General features: G+C 53.4%; 10 protein-coding genes across 10 annotated transcripts; 5 read left to right on the forward strand and 5 right to left on the reverse strand.

Annotated features, from left to right (window-relative positions):
- Positions 1–387: 387 nt before the first annotated feature.
- PHYSODRAFT_513693 (hypothetical protein) lies at positions 388–936 on the forward strand (the record flags this gene model as incomplete). Its single annotated transcript, XM_009532240.1, has 2 exons — positions 388–425; positions 771–936. Coding segments are annotated over 2 exons (204 nt in total), but the record flags the coding sequence as incomplete, so codon positions are not given.
- A 288-nt stretch (positions 937–1,224) lies between these two features.
- On the reverse strand, positions 1,225–2,558 carry PHYSODRAFT_512235 (hypothetical protein; the record flags this gene model as incomplete). The annotated part of the gene is made up of 2 exons (XM_009532241.1): positions 1,225–1,473; positions 2,271–2,558. 2 exons carry the CDS (start codon positions 2,556–2,558, stop codon positions 1,225–1,227), a joined length of 537 nt encoding a protein of 178 aa, XP_009530536.1.
- A 524-nt stretch (positions 2,559–3,082) lies between these two features.
- PHYSODRAFT_511848 (hypothetical protein) lies at positions 3,083–3,595 on the reverse strand (the record flags this gene model as incomplete). Its single annotated transcript, XM_009532242.1, has 1 exon — positions 3,083–3,595. One exon carries the CDS (start codon positions 3,593–3,595, stop codon positions 3,083–3,085), a length of 513 nt encoding a protein of 170 aa, XP_009530537.1.
- Positions 3,596–5,884: 2,289 nt separating this feature from the next.
- Positions 5,885–8,007, forward strand: PHYSODRAFT_259300 (hypothetical protein; the record flags this gene model as incomplete). Its single annotated transcript, XM_009532243.1, has 6 exons — positions 5,885–6,637; positions 6,707–6,879; positions 6,911–7,218; positions 7,249–7,286; positions 7,531–7,573; positions 7,712–8,007. 6 exons carry the CDS (start codon positions 5,885–5,887, stop codon positions 8,005–8,007), a joined length of 1,611 nt encoding a protein of 536 aa, XP_009530538.1.
- Positions 8,008–8,239: 232 nt separating this feature from the next.
- PHYSODRAFT_384287 (hypothetical protein) lies at positions 8,240–8,929 on the reverse strand (the record flags this gene model as incomplete). Its single annotated transcript, XM_009532244.1, has 1 exon — positions 8,240–8,929. A coding segment is annotated over one exon (690 nt), but the record flags the coding sequence as incomplete, so codon positions are not given.
- PHYSODRAFT_412553 (hypothetical protein) lies at positions 8,921–9,391 on the reverse strand (the record flags this gene model as incomplete). Its single annotated transcript, XM_009532245.1, has 2 exons — positions 8,921–9,081; positions 9,169–9,391. Coding segments are annotated over 2 exons (384 nt in total), but the record flags the coding sequence as incomplete, so codon positions are not given.
- A 15-nt stretch (positions 9,392–9,406) lies between these two features.
- On the reverse strand, positions 9,407–10,015 carry PHYSODRAFT_512814 (hypothetical protein; the record flags this gene model as incomplete). Its single annotated transcript, XM_009532246.1, has 1 exon — positions 9,407–10,015. A coding segment is annotated over one exon (609 nt), but the record flags the coding sequence as incomplete, so codon positions are not given.
- Positions 10,016–12,305: 2,290 nt separating this feature from the next.
- PHYSODRAFT_514283 (hypothetical protein) lies at positions 12,306–12,611 on the forward strand (the record flags this gene model as incomplete). Its single annotated transcript, XM_009532247.1, has 1 exon — positions 12,306–12,611. A coding segment is annotated over one exon (306 nt), but the record flags the coding sequence as incomplete, so codon positions are not given.
- Positions 12,612–12,725: 114 nt separating this feature from the next.
- On the forward strand, positions 12,726–13,049 carry PHYSODRAFT_407182 (hypothetical protein; the record flags this gene model as incomplete). The annotated part of the gene is made up of 1 exon (XM_009532248.1): positions 12,726–13,049. A coding segment is annotated over one exon (324 nt), but the record flags the coding sequence as incomplete, so codon positions are not given.
- An 18-nt stretch (positions 13,050–13,067) lies between these two features.
- On the forward strand, positions 13,068–13,833 carry PHYSODRAFT_286546 (hypothetical protein; the record flags this gene model as incomplete). The annotated part of the gene is made up of 3 exons (XM_009532249.1): positions 13,068–13,345; positions 13,390–13,648; positions 13,670–13,833. 3 exons carry the CDS (start codon positions 13,068–13,070, stop codon positions 13,802–13,804), a joined length of 672 nt encoding a protein of 223 aa, XP_009530544.1. The 3' UTR covers positions 13,805–13,833.
- Positions 13,834–15,804: the final 1,971 nt, after the last annotated feature.

Genomic DNA, 15,804 nt, shown 5'->3' on the forward strand with positions numbered 1-15,804 from the left:
AAAGCCGTCGACAAAGGGCCGCCCTCCTAAGCTACGCTATCACCACCAGACACTTGGCCTAGTCCTATGCTTCTACGTGGGCTCCATGGAGCAGAGCACTTTGTGCATGCTCTTTAGACTGCCACCCAGCACGTTATCGAGAACGTTGAAAAGAGCGGAGGAGGCCCTTGCTAAGGCGTTGGATGGATACACACCCGCGCGCATCTCATGGCCTTCGCTTTCTCGTCAGACGCAGCTGGCCAAGCTGGTGGAGGCACGGGAGCCGCTACTGAAGCATACATTTGGCTTCATAGACGGCAAAAACTTCAGCATACGTATGAACACTATAAGTGAATTTTATTAGTTTGGTTACCTGTTTGCTAACATTATTCTTGACGTACTGTACAGGTGCAGCAACCATCTAGCGCCGATCAACAAAACGCAATGTACAACGGATGGCTGCACTCAGTCTTCGTGACCGGGACGATCTGTTTCGCAGCCGACGGCTGCATCAACTGGTGCAAGCATAATTGCCCGGGGTCGTGGAACGACTCCGACACGTCGCTCGAGTTCCGCATGAAGCTGACGGACCCGAAATTCTGCCCGGATGAGCGCCTGAACGTCGTCTCCGACTCGGCCTTCCCGTGCTCCACGGCCATGACCGGCCGAATCCTCACGCCCCTCAAGGACGGCGACTTGGACAGGATCTTGCCCTCGTTGCGCAGCTCGGCGCGCACGCTGCACAACGCGATCACCTCCGTGAGGCAGGCTGCAGAGTGGGGCATGGGCAGCATTCAAAAGGTCAACAGCCGTCTAAACCTACCGCTACCCTACGATCAGCAGCTACGAGGCGTGAGGCTGAACAACATGTTCCGCATGACCAACGGCCGCGTCCGCACCGTCGGAATCTCTGAGGTTCGCACCACCTTCGCTAACGACATGGCGATGCCGCAGTAGGACGGACGCTTGTGTCTGTACAAGGTGTAGCTTTGACTTTGAGTAAATAACATGGATGTTCATCAAAGATCTTGTATTCCTTCTCTCTTCTCTCTGTTGACTTGGGCACTGCAAAGTGCCGAGACCTAATTTGCATGAAAGCAATTGATATCGAGGTGACAGTCATGTCTTGATTGAGATTAGCTGTTGTCGCTGTTGACGTTTTGCTAACAAGGGTTGCTTTGGACATGTAGACGCTACAAATGAACTACCCCTCTTGCTTTTGACTTCTCTGCATCTGCGCGTGGATCAGTCCTTGTTCGTCAGCGCGCCGATCAGCAGCAGCAGCTCCTGGGTGCGGGCACGGGCCTCCTCTTTGTCGCGACGCGCACGCTCCTCGATCTCGACTTTCTCCTGGCGCCACCGCTCCACCGCTTCCGCTTTGTCCGCGAGGTAACGCGCCTCACGAGCGGCGAGCTCGTCTCGGCGGCGCTGCGCTTCCTCCATGCGTCGGGCCTCGGCCTTGCGTTCGTTCTCCTCGCGCATCATCAGCATCATCTCGAAGATACTGCCCCCCATCGTGCTGGCTGAGCTCTCGAGGTCGCTCAGCCGTTATTTCAGCGCCGTTGTCGCTTTGGCAGCCCGGGCACGCTTTGCCTTCGCGTAGCTGGCTTCGATCAGCTCCTCGTCCTCCTCGTACGCACGCTTGCGGCCGACTGTGTCGCGGAAGTCGGCCAGGATTCCCCCTCCTAGCCTGTTGGAGGAGTTAGCTAGTTTCGGGTAGCGCTGTGCTTCCTGCTGGTCGCGCGTGCGAGCGCCCTCTTGGTCCCGCGAACGAGGTCCCGACGGCTTGTCGGCGTCAGATGCACCACTCGTCGCCGTTGTTGGCGATGCACGTCTCGGATCAGCCACCGTCGGGCCTTCGCTGGCTTCTTAAGACCAGCCGAGCGAAGGCGTGGGCTCAATCGCATGGCTACCGGTGCTGGACGTGGCGTACTCGCGAGCGCCTCCAGCCCTTCGTTGACAGCGGTCGATTCGAGCTGGTCCGAGATGTCGCTGACGCGATCGGCGGGTTGCGTGGCCGACGCGCCACTGCGGTCTGTGCCGAAGCTGCGCGTCTCGTCGGAGTGCACCGAGTCATCGCCCGCGGCGCTACCGCACTCGAACTCGGTGCTGGTGCAGTTATCGCCGCCGGTGCCGCTCCCAGCGTCACGACAACCGGCGCAGGAATCGCGATCGAAGTTCTCGTCGCCGTCGAAGTCGAAGCAGAAGTCCGGCTGCTCGTCCTGCTCGTCCTCTTCGCCCTCGTTGCCCTCGTCGCCCCCGTCGTCCTCGTCGCCTCCGTCGTCCATGACGACCACGTTGGCTTTGTCGTCGATGGCCTTCTTCAACAGCTTGCCCTCCTTGATGTGAGGCGGCATCGCTTGCACTCCCATGGGCTTGCGGGTGCTGTAGAGCACCATAAACTTTCGCCGAAGGCTTTCGTAGTCGCGCTCGGCGATGCCACGGCCGCGGTTGGCGTTGAAGTGACTCGCGAGGCGCTCCCACTCATCCTTCCCAAGCGGGAGGTACTTGGCGACGAGAACCAGGAGGCGGCGAACCTCGTTCACCTTGTAGTTAGAGGTTCCAGTAAGTTTAGCCATCTACAGAACACATACGAGCGTGTGAGTGTAACGACGTAGTCAATGCATGCAAAGCAGCATTAGCAGCGTACCGGGAACGGCGGTGGAGGGCTTGGGGGTGGGGAGTAGTTGTGCTCGAAGCGGAGGACTTCGGTGGTGCTTGGAAAAAGCAGGAATGACATCGCAAGGGGCCACTGCGCTGTCAGCGGCCGCCTCAGCAACACCACAGCTAATTGCCCCTCAACGCACCACCACCAATGAAGCGCCAACAGAGTGCGCGAGTTCGCGCTCAAACCGCGCGCGCGCGATGACCACGGCAGACTCACGTCCAGGCCACCGTTCGTTTTGGCGCCAAACAAGGCTCTAGGCAATCGACGTTGAAGACAAAAGTTCCATTTTCTAGCAATAACAGTCAACTTCAACATCAAACATGCTTGTCAGATTCAGATTCATGGATTTCTTGCAAATGCTTATCACAGTACGCTTGCCTATGCAACACATCACTCCTCATCGCTTGCTACACCTTCTCTGTATTCAGTTCTCACCTACGGGTCGCGCTGGTCCTGGATCGCGCGGTGGTGGCACGATTCGCTGCCGCAGCGGCAGACAAACCACAAGTCGGCCCCGTAGTCAACCGTGATCACTTGTCCTTGGAGCACGTCTTCTGTCGTAGCCACCACGACCGTCGTTCGCCGCCCATTTGCCACCTCGTGGAACGTAGCCACCGGCTCGCACGAGTGGTTAACAAAGCGCATCAGTCCCCCAAGGTGCTGGGCGTTGATTGCAACGCGGACGGGGTAGCTGGGCGTCTCTGGTCTCTGCCTCATGACGAGGCCATAGCCCTCGTTGCGCGGACGGTTCTCGGGCGCGACACTCACGTGCTCGAGCTCGCCCAAGTACTGGCCCAACACCTCGCCGCTCTCAATGTCGTCGGTGGCCACCACAGACAGCTGCCGCGTTCGCGCGTTCCTCGCCAAGCGGGTCTTCGTCGACTCCAACAGTCCGTTCCCGCACATGCCCTCGTACGGACAGCAGTTCCGATTGCAGTACAACTGCATCAACGAGTTGCGGCAGCTCCCCACTCGGCACGAAGACGAGCAGTCACACCAGTCGAAGTGGGGCACTGCAGGGAAGACCGTGCCGAGCGGGTTGAATTGCTCACGGAGGTGAGCCACGCGAAATGGCCGCTGCGCCGGGACGAATCGGTCGCGTGGACGGGGGACACGAGGCTCCGCGCGAACAGCAGAGGCTGGACTCGTCCGCATCAGGCCGCTCGGGTTCACCGTCGGCGAAGCCGGCGGCTGCAGTTGTTCACGGCGGCGTGCGTACGGACCAGCATCAGCTCGGCGCTCCTGGCAGGCGCTTCGACGCTCTCGACGCGGGGGCCTTGGTCGTGTGCGTGGCGGGGGTGGCGACGGCGGCGTCTCCATCAGGACCTGAGATGACGTCGTGGGGCGCACGGGTTTCGCATGGGCAGCGGCGTCGACGAGGTGGCGTCCGTCGTCGTCTCGGGCGGCGCTGGGTTCGTGTCCGCGTTCGGCACGCGGAGGCCATGCTGCGGGGCCACCCACGGCGGAGTCGCGGTCTCCGTCGAGCTGTCGCTCTCCGCAGGCGTCGTCTTCTTTGCGCTGGGCCGGTGCTTGCTGCCGCTCGCCGCGGACGCCGCCTTGGTCTACCACGTTCGGCGGGGTGTTCTCCTCGTCGCTCGAGTCCTGGATGCAGCGGACGGGCCAGTAGGTAGTTGAGCGGACCATAGTTACTAGCAGTAGAGAAAGTAGTTAGTATAACTGAACAAATGCACGCATGCGTGCACAGGCGCGTACCTTTTGGTTGCAGGGGCAACGCGGCTTGTTCCTCAGCTGACGATTTTCGAAAGTGAGCAGCCGAAGGGGAGGGACGCAACTTGAGATATGCTACGATATATGACTGCTTCAACAGCTAGAGTGGATGGTCGGCATAGACTATACAAACTTCAAGATCAACGATTAAGATGGGTTCACTGCATAAGTCTAGGGGTAGGGCTGTTTATTGAGACGATTTTTACGCCTCACGAAATTTATTTTGCGTTATGCCCCGCCATATCTGCTGCGTCCACTGGTACAGTAGTATATGTGCAAGGTCAATGCTGCCCCCGTTCATCTGAAAGGAACTTGGCAAGGGTGACCCCACTCTCCTTTTTGCGGTGTCAAGTCCACGCGTCATAGCTTAAGATGGCATGGTTGAAGGTGCTTGCGGCCAGTATCGCAATAGCTACCAGCACGCTAAGCTCGACCGGTGTCATCATTACGAAGAATAGCACATCCCGACCTATAACCACGACGCGTAAGCACTCCGTGGCGGCATCAGCCTCCGGGTCCGTTGCCAATTTGATCGAGGAACTGTTCTCCTCGGCCTCTGCATCGCGTTCCGGCTCCGTGTCTTTTGCTGAAGCGTTCACTGTGTTTTCTTCCTCTGGATCGGGATCAGCGCAGTCCTCAGGCTCATCATCGCCACCCGTGTCATCGGTGGAGGACGTATCGGTCACAGTGACGTCGGGTTCGTCGGCGAAATCTTCAGCGCTGGTCACGATTGGATCTGTCGCAGGGGTCGGAAAAAATAATAGCAAAACAATTATTATGGTATTGTCCCACTGCAATTATTTATTATTGGAAGTTCATGAAACCAATACAATATGATATTGCCCCAATAATAGCAATACAATATCAAATACTATGAATTCTGGGGTTGGGCGTTCATAAATGTTGAAAATGCTATAGTAAACTATTATAATCTCTATTTTTCGGGTCGAGGACACAGCCTTGGGTTGCGAGGCTTTTGTGGAGCAAGCGGTGTATACTCAATAGCGCTTTGCCGGACAGCAACACTTCCCAAAACCGTCCTGGAAACAGTACAGGGCTATTGTAATCGTCATCAGCCTCCACCTGTATTTTCTCACTGAATAGGTTGGCCTGACACCTCAGTAATAGTTCGATATCAGCCATGGGACGTTTGCGTAAAGTTCGCGTGAAGTTTACGCAAACGTCCTATGGCTGATATCGAACGGCCTTCCTGTCACATTTTGGCAATGAATAGCTCATGAATAGCTCATGTCACGAATGGTACAATATACTTAAATTGTACCAATTATTATTATTGGTTGACCTCATATTGCCGTTATTACTACTGCAGCTTTGGCCTCGCAATACAATTTTATACTGTATTATCCGACCCCTGATCTGTCGGCTCATACGATATAGCGACACCACTCACAGCCAAGAGCTCCGCTGTGCCAGTCTACCGTAACTGGGTGGGTCCACGCTCCACGCTCGGTCCAGAGTGGCGCTGCGTGCTGGCGTGAGGCACACATTATGAAGAAGTGTCCGAAGGGCTACGTCCGCAGCGAGAAGACCAGCACGTGCTGGGCCGAGTGCCCCATTGAGTTCCCAGTGGAGTGCGGCATGGAGTGCATCCGCCAGAACGACGACTGTGGGCGCGAAGTGCTCTACAAGGTCGGCTCTGTATTCAACGTCGGTATCAACGGCGTCATAGACAACTGGTTCGGCAAGTTCTCCGAGATGGCCAAGGGCGTACGAACTGCCGTCATGTGCTCCTGTATGATCGTGGGCGAGCTGCGAGCGCTCAACCTCTACATCCGCTCCATTAAGGCTGCCGATCCCGAGGCGTCTCAAGATAAAATTCTGGCGATGCTCTACCAGTCGAACGCCGTCGTCGTCGAGTTGCCCATTACCATCAAGTTGTGTCTGGGCGGCAAGGCAACTTGCAACAGGTGGCTTGCAGACAGAATCATGTCCACGACGCAGTACATTTTGGCGCAAGTACTTGCCCACGACGACAGCATCATCGCCAGCTGGCAGCGGTTCAAGGCCTTCATGAAGGGAGCCAACTTCACGGCCCCGCCCGAGCAGGTTACCCAAGGCGAGATCGGGTACCTCAAGGACGCTCTCAGGTCGAATTCGACGTGTGGTCACGACCTGCAAGGCTTCATGGAGCGCACGTGGTCGACTGCCGAGGCCTTGAGGGAGCCGAACCCCGACATCACAGAGGACGAGCTGCGCGTGAAGATCCAGGACACGGACATCTTCAAGTCGGACATAGCGACGGTGACGAGCAACTGTATGGAGCTGCTGATCTCCCAGTCCGACGAGAAGACGGCCTACAAAACACGGTAGAAGCTGCGCAAGACGTTCGGCGTGGTCATCAATGACCTCATCACGACAGGGAAGAGTGACAACGGCACGTCCTACAAGGCCATGGAGTACGCGTACCAGGTTGTGAACCAGGGTCTTAACTTCTGGGTCGTCACGGGCTTCGACATGAGCGGCGTCTCGAGTTTCATCTCCGAGTACTTCCAGTCCATCTGCGGCCCCACGCAGTTCATGGGCGAGCGACGACGGCACCCACCCGGACACGCTGGGCCTCAACATGATCCAGAAGGCTTTCAAGAACACCACCATGTCATGGCCAAAGAAGGGCGGCGGTCAGGTGATCCACAACTTCACGAGCACCGACACCAAGAACGTGACGGTGAACATCATATCTGGAGGTGACAAGATCGACGAGATCGACGTTGTTGCCGGTGGGACCGCGACGTGTAAATCGACCGTGGAGAAGCTGGGCGGTCGGACCCTGTATCTGGATCGCTGGCGCCCCGGTTTCTTTGGTCTTCCTGGCACCGGAGGGGGTTAGTTGATGCTGTGGGTACCTCGCGCAGCAGAAGGGGGCCATTTGGACCTGGACGTGAGGCTGAATGTGAGTTAGTTAGTTGGTTCGTATCGGTAGTTAGTTAATCAGCGAATTTAGTGGAAACTCTGAGTGAAGCGTCAACTTATGAACCGCAAAAAAGCAGTAAAAAAAATACAAGTCAATCTTTCTGATCTTGACGAGAATGCGACTGAATTGACCTGAGAAAACGTAAGTCTTGGACGCAGACGCTTGGAGAGTTCGCTCTTATTGATAAAATTTGTGAATTGTCTGCTATCGACGGATCACAAAGCAAAGCAATATGCTGGGAAGCCGAACAGAGCTTCTGTGTCCTCGTAAGTGTTGGACGTATGTAAGCTATTAGCGCGCTGTGTATTGTGTACTAATTCATCTCTCACGCGTGTTTTGTCGTGGCTTGGTGTGCTGCCGACTTCGTGAAGGCCCGTGAGGGTGAACGTCGCTGTTGCTGGTAGCGAAGCTGACAGCGTCGCTGCCACAAGTGATCTCGCTGTTGCTGGCGGGGTCGCTATCGCTTGTGGTGCCGTCGCACCTCGTCGCGAAGATGTCGACGCTGGAGTCGCCGTTGCCGCTGGAGTCGTCGATGCCGCTGGAGTCGCCGTTGCCGCTGGAGTCGCCGATGCTGCAGGTGTCAAAGCTGGCGGCGGGGCGACATCTGAAGCTTGTGTTGGCGACGAAGGTGTTGCTGCTGCCGGCGTTGATGTCGCGGGCGGCGTCGATGTTGCTGATGGCGCCGCCGACTGGAGCGTGACTGCTGAAAGTTCGAGTGGACCATGAGCTGGGCTATTCTCCACAGCGACTTGACGCTTCCGCCGCTTGAATGGAAGCGACCGCGTGCCTGTGCCTTCAGCTTCGCGAATTAATCTCAGCACCGTGGTAAGCTTGAGCTGATTGGTTCTGCGCTTACGCTTACTCGGCTTTAATTGAAGTTTGTGATAGCCAATGTTGAACAGCTCGATGGCGTGAGGTTCGTCCCGAATTGGAGGTAGTGACATGCCTGCTTGTGCTTCAACTGCGTTACTTATGTGCCTCATCATGATAGACCACTCCGCCAAAGTCGCTTTCTTCTTTGGCGTGTCGAGATCGTCCGAGGAAATAGCTTTGTACGGAGGATAGCCACGTCTCGCATCGCCAAACCACCACAATATCCACGCGCCGAGTGGATCAATACTGGGAAATTCAAATTCTTTCGGCAGCCTATGAAACTTACCACCCCATGAGTAGTAGGTGTGCGTTGGACCAGAAGAGGCTGGTGTTGGTTCTGTAGAGCTAGTGCGACGAAGCCCCACCTCCAGCAAGAGCGCTTTAATTTCTTGGCGTAAACGTTTCCGAGTAATATTACCCGCGGCAACATCTTTTTCCTCGAGCACCTTTTCCATTCGCTGTTCAAGCATTTCGGGGAGAGCATCTATAGACTGTTGCTGTTTGTCGAGCTTCTTGTACAGCTCAATATGAGGCGGTATCCCCGACGGCTCCATCCATCTCGACTCTCCGACCTCCAGTTTCGAACGCAGATTGTTGAGAACGGTAGGGTTTGTGAACACAAACGTCGACAGAAGGGGGTGGTTGGTAGGCAAGTGGTTCACTAAAAAATCAGCGTGCTGGACAAGCGAAGCAAGACACAGCCTCAAAATATCACTTAGGGGCAATTCGTCGACGAGTCCTGGAAACATCGCTGCAAGACACGACTTTATCTCGTCGTCCGAGTTATTGCGGAAGTGCGGTGGTAGGATGGCGAACTTGGAGTCATTCACAGGAAGCCCAGCAACAACACGCCCTAAAAATTGATCGCCCGCAGCTTCATATCGAAAGTATCTGTCTTGCACTCCGCCCATAGACCACCCACACCGAAGACAAACACTTACAATGGACGGGCCACCAGTACTTCCTCCGCAGGCAAATGTTGCCACACCTTTCCTCACCGAGTGCGTGCCGTAGGTTTTAGCCACTCCATCTTTTTTCAGGAGATTTCCTAATGTCTTGCCGAAGCGAAGCTTTGGGTCAGAGCCCAGAAATAGTGGCCCTGGTTGCGTGCGCGGATTACATGCCCAATAAATCGCCAACGCTGTCACCCAACACGTAGATGGCGAAAACGGGTTTGCGAAAAGATGACGGGGGTCACGTGGCCCAGCACCTTCCTGATTGGTCTTGGACTTAAAAAATATCGCCCCAACAGCATCATCTTTGGCCAAAAAGTGCTGCGTCTGCAGGGTTTGAACATAAACTGATCGACACATGAGATTCCACTGAGTAGTTAAAAAGAGATGCGAGAACCCCCCATCGTTGCGCTCAAGAGTAGACCAACACAGCTCCTTGTACAACGTAAAAGTCAGCGGCTGCTTGCCCGAGTGTTTAGGAGAGCTAGACTGGTTTTGCTCGGCCTCGAGTCGCTTGCACCTAGAAAAAAACTGCTTCATGTCATCTCCGTATTCCACAGGCAGCGCTGCTCGTTTCAATCGATACAGATCCTTTATCGCGCTGCGATAGCCGCTTAGCGTCGCCGATTTGACTGTACTTCGTTTGTACACCAAAAATTGCTCGAAGCAAGCTGGAGTGAACTCTGTGAGGTTTAGATCATCATCGGCATCGAAGAATTTAGCTGTATTGCGATCCTCCAGCGTCAGCGCATACACTTCTCTGATCCACTTCTTGATGCCGTTGATATTGCTGGTGTACTTCTTTCTCGTCTCTTTGGAGATGCATGCGTCGCGTATTGCCTTCACCTCCGCGACAGCGTCCTGCGAGCTTCCATCGGCCATCTTCGCACGAAGCGTTAGTTCTTAAAGTGATTTTGGCCAATCATCGTGGCGCCTTATCGTCGGCTACCGCCGCTTACGCCTTCCCGTAAGGATGCGATCCTAACTGCCCCTATAGTGGACCTCAGTCAATGTGTCGTCCTCCAAGGGGTGGGAATACACCAATTCCGGAAATCATAAGCCAATCCGCCTACGTTTTAACAGGCAATCCCATATGTAACTTACGTAAATACGAGAATGAGTAATGAATAGCCGATATGAAAGTAAGAACGTGAGTAGGGTGCTATTTCGGATATCAAGACAAATTAATTGGCCCATGTGATTGATTGGCTTAATGATTTCTCACATGTTTTGATTTTAAGTAGCTATTTGGGGTGATCCACACAACCTGATACATCGTGTACTTACAATTTGTAAATTAGCTTCGTTCTTACTTTACTGAATAGTTATCGGAAGGTCCGCCACTGAGCGCAGATATCAGCCAGGTCCATCGTCTGGGGCCGAAGCCCAACCCCAAGGAAGCGGGACTCGCATCCAAAGACGCCTCCGTGACTGCCGAGCAAAGGCCCACAAACAGTGGATCCACAAACGGGTCAAGTCCAACTTGCTGCTCCTTGGTCGTATTGGATCGGAAACAACGCGCCTCATTCACCTTGAAACACTTGTCTGGAAACGACTGCAGGCCAGCTTGTTCAACACGAGCTCGACATTAATCGCTTCTTGTCGAGAGTTCATTACATCCATTCGAGAGATGCAGCTTGGGGTCTGAAAGTGATGTCTGAGCCTCCCAAGATGAGTCTGACATAAAAATCTGGTACGCCACACCAAAAGCGTGCAGTCTACAATTCCAGTGAATAGAAGTCGCGGCGTTGCCATACACTTCGCTACAGTAGACGCTGTCAACGCGATCACCTAGCTGTATCTCGAAACTCAGGCGAATATTTCCACGGGTTATACGGGAATGCGAGCAAATCTCCCCACGGACTGCTGCGGGTTCATGACAGCGGAGATACAAACTGGAGGTCCCAGTCTGGGAATATTTTTTGGGCTGTTGAAGACGCATGTCTGTCAGCGCCTCATTGTTCACAAGCGAAAGTAGTGTGGGTAACTCTATGGCCTTTCGAGTTCGCATCTGTCGTGCTGGATCTTGTTGCCTGCATTTTGTGGGCGCGCAAAATAGCCTGTCAAGGTTCCAGGAATTCCCACCCTGTCGACATGAAGATTCGCGTTGCAAAATGGAGTCATATTCTTGATGCAAGCTCAGGTGCTATCACTCTCAAGTAGCCCATCAGCTTATGGTTTCTCTTAGCCACTTGTTAGACGGTTACGAGTGATAGGTTTTTGAACCATGATTCTGACAAGAGCTCCCTACTTCGATTCAATCTAATCACACAAGGTACTTTATCGACATTGATTGCTATGGAATGACTGGTCCCCAAGAAGGATGCAGCTCTCATTAATAAGTTCGTTGACTTGAGAGCAATGACAGCCGAATGGCGATTCCTCGAGCCTTGGCGGACTTCATTACGCAATTTAATTCCGCAAGGAAACGGCGCAGCGGCTGAATCGACTCTGCAAGTCTTGTTTGCCTATCCCGATAAATACTCAATGAGACCAGCTATTTACCTAGGACTTCCAGGAGATCGGCGAGATGCTACAAGGCTACAACAACTTCGAGAAGCCATGGAGCTGTTCACGCTGCTTGCGTTTGTGAAGAATAAATCATATAAAGAGATGATGATTGGTTTGGAGGTAGCACAGTCGGGTGGAAAATCATTTACCCACCCCAATATGGGACCTCCGGTGTGTTGGGACTCTCTCACCTCGAGGCGATGGGGGTGGAAGAAACTACGTTTGCAAATGTTCAATGCGGGCCCGCGATTTACTGGAGGTGCAAGTTTCATGGTTCAGCGCTGGAAGGCAGACAAAAACCTGTCCAATTGGCCGAGACATCAACCACAATCCTGGGCAGAGGTCAAAAAAAATATTTCAATTCAACAAATAATTGGGTTTTGCAATACAAATCTTTATTATTGGACATCCCAGCTACCAATACCATATGACATTGACCCAATTATTGACAATAAATATGAAAAAAAGTGCGGTTCTGCGGCCCACCACAAATCTACGTTTGATGGCATCACATGGCACCACCGATGACATCAACAATGGGGTCCTCCACACTACACTAGCGTCGATACAATTACCGGTCAGGAGCAGACTCGTAGAGAAGCCCAGCCGCCATTCTCGGGCGGCCTAGCGTCTCATTTCAACATTGCATTCTCCAAAAACAATGGTCTCGAACAAGCTTCTCACCGCCTTCTTCTTCGACCATCTCGGCCAAGGCCTCTTTCGCTGCAAGCTCTGTGCCCAAGATCGCAAGCAGATGCCCGGATCCGGGTACTCCAACCTTCTGGCGCACTTGGCTGGTAAACACGAGGGGTTTGAGGCCCAGTACTCATCCTTCGAGAGCAGCTCCATCCGGTCCCTCCAAGCCTTTGGCTTCGTCCCTGAGGAGGCGAGCCATCTGTTCCAGTGGCTGCAATGGGTTGTCATGCGGAATATGCCGGTCCACGAAGTCGAGGACGAGCTCACTCGAGCCATGAGCAAGCTGCGCCCCGTCACAGCTAAGGCTCTGAAGAAGTGCATAGAAGGAATCGCAATCAAGATCGGCTTCAAGCTGGAGAGTGAGCTGGGAACCCTGTTCGGCCTGATGTTCGACGGCTGGACGCATGCTGGTGTGCATTACGTCGCCCTGTACGCTGTTTGTGAGGCAGATGGCGAGGTGCGCGCGCGGCTGCTGGGGCTCTCTCCTCTAACAGACGGCTCGCAGACCGCTGACGCTCACGTGGAGATGTTCAAGAAAGTTCTCGAGGTTTACAACAAGACCCTAGACATGGTGGGGTTTCTGGTTGGTGACAACTGCAACACGAACCTATCCATCGCGACCAAGATGGGCGTACCGTTAGTGGGTTGCGCCAGCCACCGGCTCAACCTAGCCGTCAAGAAGTTTTTGGCGCCGTACGAGCCGTTGCTGGATGAGGTGAACGCCCTCATGGTGGAGCTGCGCCACGAGAACAACTTCGCGGAGCTGAAGAAGCACACCGACCTCCATCCTATCAAGCGCAACGTCATGCGCTGGTCATCTACATTCACGATGCTGGAGCGTTACATTCGTATTCGCTCCGAGATCAAGAAGGTGGAGGCGGTTGAGGAGCTGATCCCAACGGGGGGCAAGCACCGCAAGCTCGTGGTCTTATTCGAGCATCTGAAGAAGTTCGAGAGTATCTGCAAGCGGCTGCAGCGCGAGGATACGGACATGGCGGAGGTGCGGTTGATGTTTGATGTTCTGGTAGCGGAGTATCCTGTCATGGCAGAGCACCTCAAGACGTCCTGCACACTCCCGCCTTTGAGACAGGTGTTGTGAAGGTGATCGCTGGGGCAGCTCTCTCGCAGTCGGAAACAGCAGCTCTGAAGCGCTTCGAGGTCAAGGGCCCAGCTGGAAAGAAGCGTAAGGAGAGAGAGGAGGACTACGCGTCGTCGCTACTCCGAGGGAAGGGGAAGAAGGAGAAGCAGACCGCCGGAGCCACCAGCTACATGCCTCTCGTGAAGATGATCCCACCGACTTCAAACACTGTGTAACGTCTGTTCTCGCAGTGCAAGCTCCTTTTGACCCCGCAGCGGCGTGCTATACTCCCGGCGAACTTCGAACAGCTCGCGTTCCTTCGCGTCAACCGCCCCATGTGGGATGTTACGACGGTTGCTAGCGTTAGTGCTGAGGAAACCCTTTAGATCGTAATCCAGCTAACGAAAGTGCGATCTTTACCTTGCCATTATTTTAGTGATACTTTTTTATATTCATTGCGAAAAGTGGACGAAACTTGAGATCTAAAACGAATCATACATGTATAAGCCTAATATTCACTGTTAAGATGCAGGTTTCCCCGGAGTCAACATGCAAATATTGACGAAGAAGATGCGATTTATCTAGAGTTGGTATGCCTCGTTGCACGTATATGCGCTTATTTACCTCTTTAAATAGATATACCGCATGATCAAATTTTAAGGTAATGTGCGGTCAGTTATTGTTAGAACTAATTCTATATTAATTATAGTCATCGCACTTTTACTGGCTACAATTCATAGCGATACCGCTTATATTTATAGCGGCAATGCACTTCAACATTAAATTTATACTCTATGCGCTTGTTTCCCTTGGGCCATCACTATCCCTCTTGAACCGTGATGCCCAAGAAAAACAAGCGCCTCGCACATATTGGCAAGCTGGCCGACTCAAAGCGTTCAAGTACCAGTCGTACTCGTCAGCCAGCCCGCCGGCCAACATTGGCGGAAATAGTAGGGGCTAGCGTCGGTGCGCCAAGTGCCCCTACGAATGCTGTTGTGAGCGACTCAACTTCGTCAGAGAGTGACTGCTCCGACATTGAAGGGCCAAATGTATACACCCTTCAGTTTATTTATGCAAAAAAACTGATCTGGATTGATAGATCTGCTGCTACTAGTTACGAGGCGAATTCGGTCGTTAAAACTATACTTCTTAACCCTTGCTTTAGGAGTTATCCGGGCTACAGGGTTATTAGGATTCAAGCGTTGCTAAGTAATCTAATATACCTTACCATCATAAAAAACTATACTTCAGCACAGAGGACACCACACCCGCGATTCGTGTCGACCTTTGTGCACTGGCTAGTGTTTCTCCAGATCTCCAGCGCATTGTTATCTTGCACGCTACAGTGTGCGTGTCTGAACATAACGCATCGCTCTGTCGCTGGCCTGTGCAGACGATTGAGCTTGAAGAATGTTCGTGCACGCTCTCTGATCTCGTGGGGTGTTTGAGGGACCCCGAGTTACGAATGGCTCGGGGACTCGTCAAACTCGCGGGTGACCCCGCGTATGAATGAAGTGTTTGTCGAGGAAGAAGTGCGCGAGTTGCTGCCTCACGATGGCGAATTTCCGCCTCCGGTCAAGGAAAAACTGCCTAGGAGTTCGAAAGCGGCCCATGGTCAGTGCGGTCATGACGTGGACCAAGAAAACGATTCATCGCCAAGATGCGTACATTTTGAGCTTAATCTTTTTGTTCGCATCAACACCAGTGCAGCGATCGGTTGAATCTGGGATTTTTCAGATCATTATTTATTTTCTTTTATTTGGACCTTCGACGCAACTGTATCTCGCTAAGTCTACTACCCGTTGGTGCTCTATCAATCGGATATTCAAAACGAGTGCCGCCTCAAAAGGATTAATTTTGCGTCGAAATGCGCTGTCACTGTTGCCCTTACTCAGGGCTCCAGCGCTCGTCTTCTTCTAGCTCGACACGAGCAGATTACAGATTGCTGCTCCGGGGTGGACGCGCACACGAAGATAAGCTGAGTATGTCGGCGTCTACACTGTAGACGATGAATTGGCTTCAACGCACTGGTCGAGGCCGTGACGACGCTGATCATAGCACATTTTGCCTTACCAGGGACTTCTTTTCTTAGCAACAGGTAGGAACTCGCCGTCATGAGCCACCAACGCTTTCTGTCCTCTGTGTCATATCGATGCCGTCGTGCTATTACTTCCAGCTTGACGACTTTTCTGGCCATTCGTAGCGTTGGATCTCTCAAACACCCAGTCCAGTTTTTTTTTTTTTGCGGTGAAGAGATCATCTACTTATGTTAGTTGCTAACTATTCAAGTGGGACAGAGTACCTGGATGTTCGTGTAACGATAGAGTCATAATAAGGCCATTGACGGAGGGAATTGTCATCAGCCGAGACCACAACGTGTAAATAA

The sequence above is a fragment of the Phytophthora sojae genome (genome assembly GCF_000149755.1).
Source record: "Phytophthora sojae unplaced genomic scaffold PHYSOscaffold_6, whole genome shotgun sequence".
In the NCBI taxonomy this organism is placed as follows: domain Eukaryota; phylum Oomycota; class Peronosporomycetes; order Peronosporales; family Peronosporaceae; genus Phytophthora; species Phytophthora sojae.